Genomic DNA, 13677 nt, shown 5'->3' with positions numbered 1-13677 from the left:
GTCTRTGAAGTTCGAGTAATTGAGAGTGTAAAAGCATGCATTACTGATTTATAGTCCTTAATTTCAGCTGGAAAAAGAATTATACACCTGGCACCTGCTTGCACTGGAGAATGTACATATTTCAAGACAAAACACTGTTTTAGCAGATGGTATTCAYTATTACAAAATAACCCCTCCATCCTTTTTTTTTAAATTACAATTTTCTAAGCAGTAATGCTGGATGTAATTTCACAAAGTATGTAGAATGAAAAATAATATTGTAAGTAGGTGTGATGGAAAGGAAACAAGGTGAAAGGATGCAATAGGGGAAAAGCAACGCCTTGATAATACTTTCCCATCTAGGGTTGGCCATCTCAGRCTTTTTTGTATTACAGGACTGTTCAGTACAGAATCCTCTCCCTAGAACTGCATTGCTGCTGATTTCCTGAAATCATAATTTTCACAAGAATTTAAAAAAAAAACCAAAAACATAATGGAGAGGTGCAGGATGCAAATCCCTTGATAACAGTGTAGAATTGAAWATTATTGCACTTCTTCCTGCCTTTTTTTCCCCAACCTTTGTTGTTATACCCAGCTGTTGTTATATCCAGGTTATACCCAGCCAATCAAAAATGGGATACAGAAACTAAGGAATAGCAGGGAATGGAATTAAAAATCAAAATGGAATGATGGAATCAAAAATACATGTGTTCAAAAAGATCTGATTCACATCAGTGTAAAAACATATGGATTAAGGGAGGAGAGAAGCTACGGTATGTGTGTGTGTGTGTGTGTGTGTGTGTGTACAAAAATAAAAATTTTGTGATTGAGGTCAAATATTTCAGAACACATGTAGAGTAAAACCTAACCTCCAGCAGGAGGTATTTAAATGCTAATCAGGATTAGATTCTTTCAATATTACATGTTTTCAACATTGGAAATATCAACGCATTTTCTCTGGTGCTCCTCCTGAGTTTCTAAGTGTACCTCTTGCAGTTAACGTGGTGGTTTTGGCCTTGTTTTTGTCTAGAAAGCTGCCAAGGTTTATCGTGGAAAGAAAATGCCTGGTAAAATGGGTAACATCTACAGGACATCTTTTGGATTAAAGGTGAGTTCTGAGTRCACCAGTGTGTGCATGAGGTGGTGGTTATTGCCAAGCAATGGTGTACTGTCTGTCATCTCTGCCGGGGTCCAGACAGCAGCATCTTGAAGTGAGCAAGCTGGAAAGACCAGAGCAGCAAATGTGCTCTCCTGTTTTCTTGTGTGTTGCAAATAACTTACCTGAACATCTTTTCATTTGTGGTACCCTGGGAACTGGGATTTGGGGTGGTACTTTCTCAGCTGATGTCGTTTTCATGGTGTCCCTTGACTTCTGCCTTTTGTAGTGGGAAAACAACTAGGCTTTGGTGACTTCAGTTAATGTTTTCATGCCTGTTCCACTTGTTCATACCCAACCTGAATCTGAGTTGTTTGAAACTTGAACTTGGTCATGGCCTTTCACTTTCATGTGCAAAAACATAGTGATAGTTTCTGTCTAGATTGTGATTTGTATGTGGCTGCAGCAGTTCCTGGGCTATTAAAGCTACTCTGCTTGAAAGGCAGCCTCTGCAATTTGCACAAAAAGCGTATTGACCTCTAGTTTGCAAAAAAGTGCTGCTGTTGTTCTCTGTTAACTACAACTAATTTTTTTGGGCAGAAAATGTGTATRTTCAGTTGAGTACCTCATTGAATTARGTAATAAAYAAATGGTCACATATATTTTTCTTTGTCACCTGTGATGTTTTTTAATTTTTCATGTTTTTCAACTTTTTACATTTTTCAATGTGTTGCTGTTAGAGGGAAAAGAGACCTGGGAGCTTTGGTTTGTGTTATGCTGAACAAAGAGCTRCTTTACCAAATACAGCCTGATCACCAGCCCTTTGAAACTTTTCAAACTCTTGCAYTGGGAAGTTCTGCACTCAGAGTGGCATGTGAGTGAATTTTGTCACAAGTTTAGGCCTGTGCAGAACATTTTTCTTCCCCAGAGTACCTCAGCCAATTATTCAGTTTGGGTTTTGCTGAACTACTTTTTGTAAAACTGGGAATAGTCTCTAAACAGAACTCAATATCTGATTTTTTTTTTTCTGTCTCCTAGGTGTGGAGGATCAATACAAAACATGACATTATTTATGTAAATGGGTCTGTTCCAGGTCACACCAATTGTCTGGTGAAGGTATGTTTACTAGGTTATTTAAAGCATTCCCATACACTGTAGCAGTTACCTTTCCAAGAAGCAGTAGAAATACAGGAAGAGACAGCTGGAATTCACAATAAAGATCTGAATTCCCTTTGGAATCASTGTAAATGTATCAGTGTTATTTTCTGTGACAGACTATGGAATTAATTTCAAATTTTATGGAGATTGTTTCMGTTTTCCATAGACAACCTTGAAACAGTGAAGAGTCTAATAAGTGGTCTTACAATGTAAATCACATCAAAGCAAGAAAAGTGCTTTTTAAKGGTCATTTTCAAAATAGATTTTTATTTCTAGTGATGTATATTCTACACATCTGCAAGCACCAGTTACTTGAAGGAAATTGTTTCCTTTCTGACTGAATAGAGTAGAGGGTATTAAATATCTTCGCTCTGAAGGACTATAAAGATTTTGATATACATGTACCTRTATATCTGACAGGTAGTTTTAAATCTTCAGAAGTATTGTAAGGATTTAAATGATTCAGGACTTGAAAAGTTGAACAGTTCATCAAGTTCAGATGTTTTCAAATAGTTTATAATCTTTTTCTATTTTACTATGGATATCCTGTTTCTGTTTCTTAGTTGTGGAGCAGAACTCCACAGCTACTGGGCTTTACGTACAGCAGCACTTGCTGTCAAATACATTTTTTACTCACAGAAAAATTACATTTCTCTCACTAGGAATAAGGCCTTTTTTTTCTGAGTGAGGTGTCTTTAAACAATTTTTATTCTAATGTCTAGCCCGAGCCTGGAGAATACATTAAACATTTCTCTTCCAAGATAGTGAAAATTRCTTAAGAGATGTCCAGGAGAAGTAGTTTTCAGGACAACTTCTGCAAAATTACTAGGCATGACATCAATTACATAGAATTAAGAGTGTAGTTTGGATGGCTTTTTATCTATCTGTTGGAGTTAATGACCCTTTCTTCTACTGTGTTCAAAGTASTTTTTTTCTAATCCTGAGCATGAACCTGGTTGCTCTATATAAGTCTGAAATTTAATTAAGTGGGAATTTATTTTAGGATGTTCGTTTTAAATTATAATATTTGTCTACAAGTAGCATAATGTATCTGGAAAAATGAGAAAAATTCGATGCCCAGACTGTATTTTTTTATCTTAATAATTCTCTTAAACAAGAGTTAATTGTTGGAAAAAATTGTGCATCTTGTTACCTTAGTCATGCTGTTAAAATCCACACTTGGTGTCAAATGCAGGTACACATCTCACTTGTTTTATCTGTAAGGGTACCACATCTTGTAAAGCCACTGAGACTGTGAATGCAGTATGTATTTCTACCAGATCATAACTTTTATTCTAACCTGACTCAGTAAATTAATTTTTTTTAATTTCTGATTTTAAGGGAGTTAAGAAGCCTTTATTACACACCTGTAATATAAATCTTTTTTAAAATACAAAGCTATGTGTGTTAATACATGTTGTTATGTACACCATGAAGATCTCGTTTAAACAAATCAATGTCCCCTTGCTGAGCAGACATTGCACTCTCTGCCTGGAGAAGAAGATACATGCTTTATTTCATGATTGGGTCGCTTTCACCTTTTTCTTCTACYTTCTGTTTTTCTTTACTCAGATATTACTCTTGCCTAGGCTGGAAAGCATCCYCCTTAACACCTTGTATTTACTGGTTTTGTTGTGAAAGCAGTCCTGCTGTTAGCTTAAAAAACCCTTGAGGCAGCAGTACTGCYATGGTCAACAGCCTTGTTTGACAGGGGACTGCTGGGCCCAGCCACCTGAGCATATGTGGTAAAATAACCATGCTGACATCAGTGATGTGAGGAGGGTAATGGGCATTGACTGCTGTGGTAGTCTGCTGCACTGCATTTGAGTGCCTGTCGTGTCCATGAGTGATTTCTGTTCAGTTCACTCACCAGGTATAACAACCGGGACTTCATCCTAAGACCAAAAATTGAAATGGCTCATTTGGTTTTACTTCAAGCTAACTTAATTCATCAGTATTAACTAAGTGGTACAAGGCACTTTTCTGACTGMTTTACTAATCCTAATACATGATGTCTATAAGAGGAGAACCTGTATTTGTTATATCTGTAAGTTACCTATATTTAGAACATTTCAAGTCATAATTATCTTCAAGTGTACATTTTGGCAAATGCATTTCCGAGTTGAGCTAATTCTAGTAATGAGGATTGAGGATCCATGGGAAGAATGAGGCTTTTCTTGCCTTACAGCTCCTTGCTTAAGATAATAAAATACATGAAATGTCTTGACCAAAGTGCTCCAGACTCAAACTTTCCTGACATTTTGTAACAATTAACACTGTCTGRGATAAAGACACAAGCAGTAGATGTTATTGTTATTAAGAAATAGGTTTCAGAAAATTGCTGCCACTGATATTTGGAGATTGGGGGCAGTATGTTGTAAGCAACAGTTCATTCCAGTTCCCTGAGCTGGTGRATCCATTCTGTGGTTTTTTTCTTGCATAAGCAGTTATTATTAATTATGAATTACATTGTGTTCCTGTACTTCTTCAAATACATCTCTGAAGAGTAGAAAAAGCTTGCATTCAAAATCAGGCAAAGCAATGCTATTTGTTTGTCTAATTTCTGGAGTGTTTTTCTACGTGCACTCATCTGTGGTGTTTCTAGTTTGTCTTATGCCTTTCTTCCAGGATGTTTTCTTGTTTACTTATAGAYATCAGCTTTCAATGTATTGATGTATATTTGTTCAGATCTGTAGTTGGGGAGAGGAAAYATGGGATATTAGCAGTCATAATTACTGTTCATTCCACTAAATATCTGCCTGTAATTAAGCARGACTAATRTCTAGGGAATTTGAATCCATCTGTCTTGGAGCTCCAGAATTATATATTGYGTAATACTTTCCTCTTTGTGTGCCTCCAGGAGAAAGGCATTTGTGTTCAGTACCCACTCTGTGTTGCCTGGTAACCATTAAAACCAGAGTGCACCTTTATAGCATATATTTATTTTGTATGTTGTATTTTTGGAAACTTTGTGCATCAGCACTGTATTCAGACAGAGATGAAGSACTTAAATTTTTCAAGTTTTGTTTTCAGCAGATTAAAATTGCAGAATACTAGGATTGATGGATTTCTGGTTTTAATTAGAATGAGCTTTCATTTGATATTGCACACTGAAGTAAGCAGGTAAATAACTGACATAAGTGATATTTCTAGCCAACTGGAAAACTAAGGAAAAAAGCTTACTTTAGCATGGATTTCTTTCTCAGTTGCAAGGTCTGATAAAATGGACAAACTTTAGCAGTGTGTTGGAATGCATAAGGGTTTTTCTGTTATTCTTTTAACATTCCAGCTTCAGCATTTGTAAGTTTGTATGTMAAGGTAGCCTACCTCAGGGAACACCTGTTTCTCTCTGGTGTATCTGCTTAGGCCACAGGGCCTGTAGTTACCATCTGTAATAGTTTTCTCTTTCAAAAGGTTATGGCACTGGATTTCTCTCCCAAGTATATTACCCAAAAGTTCCCTCTTCTGTCATTCAAGAGATATGCACAAGACTTAATTCCCATTTTAAGTAGGTGCTTTATAGTGGAGGGTGTACTATAATATGGTATAATTCAGGCTGTYATAATTTATCTTTGATAGTGTTTTTACCTGTCCTGATTTTAAGGCACCTGATTTTATTTTCAGTGTTGATCACTGAGTATATCACTTGTAGTGAAAACAGAAATTTTGACAAATYTTGTAGCCCATAGGAGTTGCTTTAGTGCAATGTTCCACTTGAGCTAGTAACTTAAGTCTTGGAACTGCTATTTTTGTTTGGCCCTTTTTTCTTTTTGTTTAAGAGAAGTCTGTAGTGATTTGCATCCTACTTATTTTGTATCACGTTTCCCAGTATTACTGGGAAATTACCCAGTATTACTGTGCTGTGTTCCTAGCAGTTGATACCCAAGTTGGATGTACTGTGCTCAAGTTGAGGACATGCAGGAATAGTGATGCCTTCAATTCTTTCATGTGCCTTTTTCTGTCCTTTGTCTTGAGCCTGAGCCATTGATRGAGTTGTGTGGAGGTTTGGGGAGTTTAGTGTGTGGTTGGGTTATTTTTAAGACAGAATAAAGCTGGTCAGAAATGAATATAATTCTTGGGTTCAGTTTTTATGTCTAGCTTCAGAAATAGCAGAGAAGCTGAGTTAGGTAATGTATGACACCTGAGGAGCTTATTTCTAATAATTTTCTCTATTTAACCTTACTATTTCGTTTAGCAAATAGATTGCATTCTTTGCTGTGTTTGCTAACATAGCCTGAAGCCTTGTTAAACTACAGATGTGAGTTGTGACTTGCAAGCATCAGTTTGTAATGTTTAAGACTGTATTAAGCCTTTTGTGGTGATCTGAGTTTGTTTATTTTACCCGTTRTGCTGTCAGTGTAGAGGATGTGCATATGTGCAGTTTATTAACTGTCTGCAAAACCCTTTATGACTGTTCTGAAGATTTAGTGACAAAATCTCAACCATCTCCAATGTTAGCTTTCTCTAGTATTTTTCTTAATGAAAAGACTTGRCAGAGAATACACTCTAGGATATATACCTCCTGTATATACCATCCATCTATAGTACAGTCTRCTATAATACACAGTGCTATTAATACAGCAATTGAGTAAGGCAAGCATTTATTATATGAGTTATACAGCAAATGCTTTTGTTGATTGCAGTAACAATTTGGACTATGAGCATRATTCCTGCTGTGGGTGAGAGTGAAATTCAGAAGATTTCAGTAAGACATGATGAAAGCCTACTCCTTTATTAGGGATGTTGTCAGAAAGTTACTGGGAGAACAGAAGAGCTGTGCTGGGTCCTTGTACCTCTTGYCTGTGTGCATGCTTATACAAACCAGTGTTGCTGCTGCTGCACACCACTGAGCCCCTTGATACTGTTGTGAAATTATTGTCCAGGAATCTGGGGTAATAGATACAGGAAGCCTTTGGTATGCTGGGCCCTTTATGAGTGTAAAGAGAGTAATTAAATATTCTCTTGAGAAGACAGGTAAATCATACCATGTTTTAGTTACTAATCAATACTTTCAGGTGTAAAAAGAAATTGAGTTCTTCTTTTAAATGGGARTGATAATACCTGGTAATATAATAATAATATCTAACTTTTTTAAATTCAAGGAGAAAGAGTTTTATTGAGTTTGGCAGTGATGCTCTAAGATAGCGCTTTTTTGCTTTAAATTGCATTTGAAAGCAATGAATGTGGAAGAAGATGGAAAAAGAGCAGTAGTTTCACCAGTCAAAAGAAATCCTGCATCAGATATATCAGTCAAAAGAAAGAGCATATCAGAAGAAATTTATTTTAACATCAGATGTGGCCTGTGCTTCTGGGATCTGTCAAGCTTCTGAGGAGTTTGAAAGGGGCAAAATGAAACAGTAYTGTACTCCTCTGAGAGCAGCAATGATTTGTTGAAAATGTTGCATGAGAATCTTAAAACTATTTTTAGAATTCCCCACATCACACAAGAGATACTATCTCCAAAATGCCCCTTGGCATTAATATGTAATTCATACAAACTTAAGTCTAGACAGAATTCTTAAATTCTTTGGGGTAAACTAATGCAGGACTAAGATTAGACTGTTGGATTTGTCTTCTGTTAAGAGCAGATATCTTGCTCTTAAATCCTGTCATAAGAAAATTGTTTTAAGAAGGAAGGGAAAAAGAAACAGAAGGGAAACAAATATTTCAATTCATTTCATCTTCCAGATGTCCAGAATTGCCTGTAATGACACAGCCTATATGTAACAGCACATGTTATTTCATGTTGAAAATAATCAAAAATAACAAAAAATAGACGTGAAAAGCATTTTTATAAGATACGTATGAAATGAGTAAGTTACCATAAATTAAATCATTTATTCTGATCTTCCTAATACTAACTCATGTAGAGACCATGGGGGGTTTTGCTGTTGACAGAGAAAGCTTACGGTGTGTAATAGGATTAGAGACTAAAGGAGGAATWAGCAAGGGAAATAATACCAATGATTAAAAGAAGTGATTAAAATACGTTTTCATATAGTAAAAGAAGCAGCCWCAGTGTATTGAAAGGGAAGGATGACATCTCGGAAGATGCCATCCTTGAGGTGGCATTATTGAACCTGTCTGACTCTGTTTCTTCTGAACTCACTGCTGCTGGAACTCATGCAACAAAGATCTGTGGACTGGGGCCTCAGATTCCTTCCAAATGCATAATGTAAATTGGGAACTAGAGGTCTGGCAGTTCACAAGTCTGTGGAGAACACTCCTGTAGAAGAGGAGTGATCTACTTGAAAAGCTACTTAGCCATCCTAACCAGTACAGCATGTTGAGCCCTTCATCCCCTCATTCTTAGCAAGAGCGGATAAAAGGTTTGCTTTTGTTTATAAAGTCTGCCCTTAGAAAACTCTTGGAATGTCAAATTTATTGTACACGCCATCTGCAGGAATCCTTATGGACTTTAGGAAAGGTTCAAGTAACAGCAGATATAAATCTGGTAAATACAGTGCTGTCAAAACAGAGCATTCAATAGGCATAAAATTGTTTTATTTAATTTTTGGCATAAATCACCATCATTCTATRTGAGGTCTTTGTCCAACCAAGTAAGAACAAGCATCCTGTTCTTTAAAAGCCCACCCGAAACTTAAGAGGAAGAACTTATCTTCTCTATACTAAAATTTTGTCTAATCTATTTGCACAGTTTTTTTTTTTAATCCAATTGAGTATAGTGCCTGAAAGGGATTATTACAGCTCAGGAGGAAGAAAATCATATGTAATAATATAGACAAGAAGAATTTCATTTTAAATCAAATTTCATTGCTCAAGAATTTGTAGCTCTTTTTTTTATTCAGAGATACCAGCYTTCTATCTGCTACCGCAGACAAACTGCTTTTTGCTGATAATTCTAKCTACTAATTTTCTTCAGAGATTGGAGTTAAAGGGGCTAGATTTTAAATCTTTCCACATGTAGAGAGGTCAGTAAAGGAATTTCTCTGTGGCACCAGTTCTTGCAAATTATCTGTCTTAAAGGCTCATGTTTGACAATCTTAGGTCCTGATTCCTGAGTGTAGAATTTTAGATATTTAACTCTGCAGTCACTGAGTAGCTCTGCAATAGCCAGAGGGACTGAATGCAGCACATGCACATATCTTTGCAAAATTAGTTGCCATAATTAATTTGCATCACACATACAAGTGTGTGTCTTGATTGTTGAAGAGGTGATTACATTGCATAATATGGCTTGGAATGTCGTGYAGGAACACACTGTGAGAAATACAGCTTGTTTAAAGTGTGCTTATTTCTATTTTAATGATATTTTAAAATAYTGAGCAATGAATTCATGTGAGTTGGTTTTGATTTACTGTAATGACAAATTCTCTTTGGATTTTTTTTTCCTTTGGTTTTGCTGTTTTATAAAATCTCTTTAAGGATGAGTACAAAATGCTAAGTTCAATTATTAGGGTTGATGTTAAAGTAACTGATGATTATATGTGGAATTCTTTCAACAAGTATATTGTGAATGCTATGGGGTTTTTCTTGCGTGCCTTTTTCTTAGGCATGCAAGTTGAGTTCTTTAAATTCTAACATATCACTGTCGGAAAATCTTCTGTAAGATTTATTAACCCCACTCTCCTCCTTCCTGCTTTTTAGGTCAGAGATAGCAAATTGCCTACTTACAAGGACTGCAATAAAAACCCTCCATTCCCTACATTTTTTGCTGATGGAGATGAAGAACTGCCAGAAGACCTTTTTGATGAGGAGATTTTCCAGTTCACAGATCCATCTGTCACATTCTCATAATGTTCTTTGCATCTTTGAAAACAGTTTTGTTATTTTTGTGAACATTGCAATGCTGTATAAAAGTAAGCATATGAATTGCAGTCTGGCCAACTGACTTAAACACTTCAGGTATTGCCATTTTGGTCAGGTAATCAGATTTCCCACTGTCAGTCACAAACCTGTACTTAAAGCAACAGGTGAGTCTGAGGGACAGGTTGTAAAGCACACCAAACCGTGTGTCTTCAGTGACCTTTTGTCCTCTGCCTCAGGCTGTGAAAACTTACACRTTTCTGGAAAGCTGTTGTTTTGAAGATGGTTCCAGTTCATTTTCTGAACATGAACAAACTCTGTTTCTCTTTTATGTGAAGTGTACTGAAAATCTGAAAAAGGTTCCAAATCTGCCTTGACATCTGAGATGAGGGGGGGATCCATGAAGAATGATCTAAAATAAAACAAGAAYATGCATTCCTTTGTAGCAGCGTGAGCTTGTTTTGCTTCTTTCTCTTCACCAGAGCTCATTTTCTCCTTTTGCCTTTATGTTGTGGTGAGTTTAACATAGCAGATACCCAACAGATTGTCTGGAGGGARGGTGATGGTGGCCATGTGTAGGGTGAGGGGGTGTTCAGATGGGAAACATTTAGTAGCAAAGCAGCACCAAGATTGCGGGGGCCACCTGCAGTCGCCTTCGCTAACAGCTTGTTCTGAGCTTCACAGAGGGTCCCTTGAATGCTCTCTGGAGAAGTCTTTCTGCATCTAATGATCTCTATATTGGATTCTTAACGCTGTTACAGAAGAGTTATTTCAAAGAAAAGAGGCCAAATGTGAGGGATTTGTCTTTATGATAGTGTTCATTTTTTTCTTCTACCCCATCTTTCAATAGCAACTGGGACCATTATGCCCCTTCTGCTTTTCATTCTGCATGATTTACTATTTATAAGTTTGATCTTTCAGATTGTGTAAACCCTCATACAAAAGCACCTGCATAACTCTCAGTGCTGCCTTGGCACTTACTCACAAGCCCTGCAGTAGTTCAGGAATTTGCATTTACTGTTACCATTATTACCCTGCAGTGCTGTCTGCTCAGCTTTGCAGCTTCATCACAAGATGTGAGGTCAAAGGAAGCCACAGGTTTGTGGAAATACATTAAGGTGAACTTGGTATGAGATAATATTTCAGTGTGGCAGGAAAATCAACCAAGTACTTCAATTCCTGTTTCTTTGGTAAGGAGAACTTTTCCCTTTCTGGCATAAAAAGTGAAATTCCAATGATCTGATCATGTTACTCCAGGCAATGACTGCAGTCACTYGGGGGAATGAATGTTTCCTTCCATTTGTTCAGTTTTCAAGTTTGTGGTGGAGCCAATATTCAGCCAGAGTGTTTTCTGCAGTTGTGCTTTTGAAATGCATGCTGGGTGTGAGCTATATGATTTTTGAGGTACTCTTTATTCAGGTCTCATTTTTGTTGAGGTGTGCAAGGAAAACCTTTTCCATCTCTGTTTATAAGAGTAATTGAATACCAAAGGCAAGAGCTTTCATAGCTGAACTAAAGACTGATGTCGCAAAGTATTTTCTGTAGAGCAGAAGCAGAGTGAGATGGGTGAAATCTGCTGATGTGAGCTCAGAGTAGTGCAACACAGGTTGGAACATAAACATCCATTAGACCCGTTCTTCCATCAGTCATTGGAAGGCTCATGGTGTTTTGTATTTAATTTTCCTTATGGTGCCCATCTCTGTTTTCTGCTCTTCTGAGTAATGAAGGGGCTTTGAGCAGGAGAAAGCCAGGCTGAATTTATTTCAAGGAGCAAAATTGTTCCTAAGTGTGATGATACCAAATGCTTTAGGCCCACCTACAAGTTTGTTCTTAGAAAAGGCTAAGGGTGTTTAATGAACTATTTTTAGACAATATAARAGATACTGGGGCTGAGTTGAGTATTTATGCTTCTTCAGCGTGGCTGAAGGTTGTGGCTAATCGAGGTGTGCTTTTAAGAGTCAAAAAATAGCAGATAAATTTAGGCAAATATCAAGTCCTTGTATCTCTCATGAACCAAATGTCTCATGCAAAAGGATGTGTTAATTTTTCTGAAAAGGCAAACCAAGGATTCTGTTTCAAGTAGATATCTGTGTGTTTTGTTGCTGTTTCTGGGTAATGGAAGTGTAAAGCCATCAGGCAACATTTGCTCATGCAAGCAGGAACAGCAACAAAAGTAAGTTCTTATTCCATATTACCAGTAGATTATTAAAGAAAAAGGAGCTGAACATGTTACCAAGAGTCTGAATCCTGTAGGACAACATCCTACCCATTGCTGGGGTCTGTTCTGCCCAAGGAAGTAATTGCTGGCAAGCTCTGCTACAGTGCCATAACTGGTGAAAGCTGCTACAAGTTCTCCCCTGAGACTTCTCTCCAGACTGAATAACCCCAGCTCTCAGCCTGTCTTCACAGGAGAGRTGCTCCAGCATCTGGTCACCTTTGTGGCCTTTTTCTGGGCTCACCCTAGGAATTAATTCCATGCCCTTCTGCTGTGGGAAAGGCACTGAGCTGGGGTTTGCATGTTTAGGAGCTCATGAGCCCCCTCCTTGGCTGCTCTGTTTGGGTTAGTGGGGTGTTTTTGATATCACGAACATGCTGCTTTGGAGGAGGATGTAGGGTTAAGCTTTAGCTGTATCTGTGGCTTCTTGGCGTGACTGCTTTGAAAAAAAAAATTTCTTCAATAATAACCCTTCTCAGTGGTTCTGTAATAGTACATGAATCAACAATGTCAAKCTTACAAATAAGTTGAAGGTAAAAAGACAGCAGGAAGAGGAAATCAAAACACTCATGTATCACTTGACAACATAATTGCAGTCATTGATGATAAACAAGGAGAGTTTATTTCTCTTGAAATACCATACTTTCAAATACCATTGCTCTGTCATTATGTGAGACCRATAAACATTTGTGTTTGCTGTTTTCACTTCATGTGGAAAAATGTGTTTTGCTCTGTTAGCATTTWACAAATATTATTCTTGTAAACTGAAGGGGTGACAAGAGCTTATTTGTAAAATTCCACTTTACTGTTTCCTTGCTGAATTCTAGAAGTCCTGGAGGACAGTGATGGTCCTAGAGACCTTTGCTAACCTTAAAGACTCTGATTTAAAGAAAACTGAAAAGGATGTAAACWGTGAKRGGCTGATGTGTGTAACCCAAACCCCAGTCAGAGGCAGTGAGGACAGTGGTGGGGTTCATTTATTTTAGGCTTGCTGTGTCTGTAGCTATGGCTWGGATTGGATCATTCTTCTGATTTACATCATTCCCCCCTCTCCTTGAAATTTCATGTGGGACTGCCTTGGTTTCGTAACTGTAAATATTATTTGTACACAGTGCCTTCCAATAATTAGGTCCTCTGCCCTTCAGTGCACAGGTAGTGCATATTAATTGCTTTTAATATCTCTCATCTGCAGCAAATTGCCCTGTTCTGTTGCACACCTTAGCATGTAGCACAGCTACATAGCTTAGTATGATTTATGTGCACAACATGCTTCATGTCACTCAACAGCTGTAAGAACACGCAGGAGTGCTGATCTTGGCCTTGGGTGTTTATTGGTTTTGGGGACAGCATGCAGTTTCTGGTGGAGGAATTTAAGTTGATTACCAYAGCCTTAATGTTATCACACCAGAAAAGGAATTAATTTAAATGGGGGCAGCTCTGCTGTATCCGAAGCATGGCAGCA

The 13677-nt window shown here is 37.4% G+C and overlaps 1 protein-coding gene across 1 annotated transcript in view; it reads left to right on the top strand.

Annotated features, from left to right (window-relative positions):
• Positions 1 to 10449, top strand: part of MRPL3 (mitochondrial ribosomal protein L3) — a 28184-nt gene extending 17735 nt beyond the window's left edge. Inside the window, exons 8-10 of the mRNA XM_057384883.1 lie at positions 1010 to 1087; positions 2114 to 2191; positions 9842 to 10449. Coding sequence (XP_057240866.1) covers positions 1010 to 1087; positions 2114 to 2191; positions 9842 to 9991 — 306 coding nt within the window. The 3' untranslated portion in view covers positions 9992 to 10449. The remainder of the gene's footprint in view (positions 1 to 1009; positions 1088 to 2113; positions 2192 to 9841) is intronic.
• Positions 10450 to 13677: the final 3228 nt, after the last annotated feature.

Source organism: Malurus melanocephalus, unplaced genomic scaffold (assembly GCF_030028575.1).
Source record: "Malurus melanocephalus ecotype Western Australia unplaced genomic scaffold, MMel_1.1 scaffold_755, whole genome shotgun sequence".
NCBI classification, from domain to species: Eukaryota; Metazoa; Chordata; class Aves; order Passeriformes; family Maluridae; genus Malurus; species Malurus melanocephalus.
This window is presented reverse-complemented; position numbering and strand designations above follow the sequence as displayed.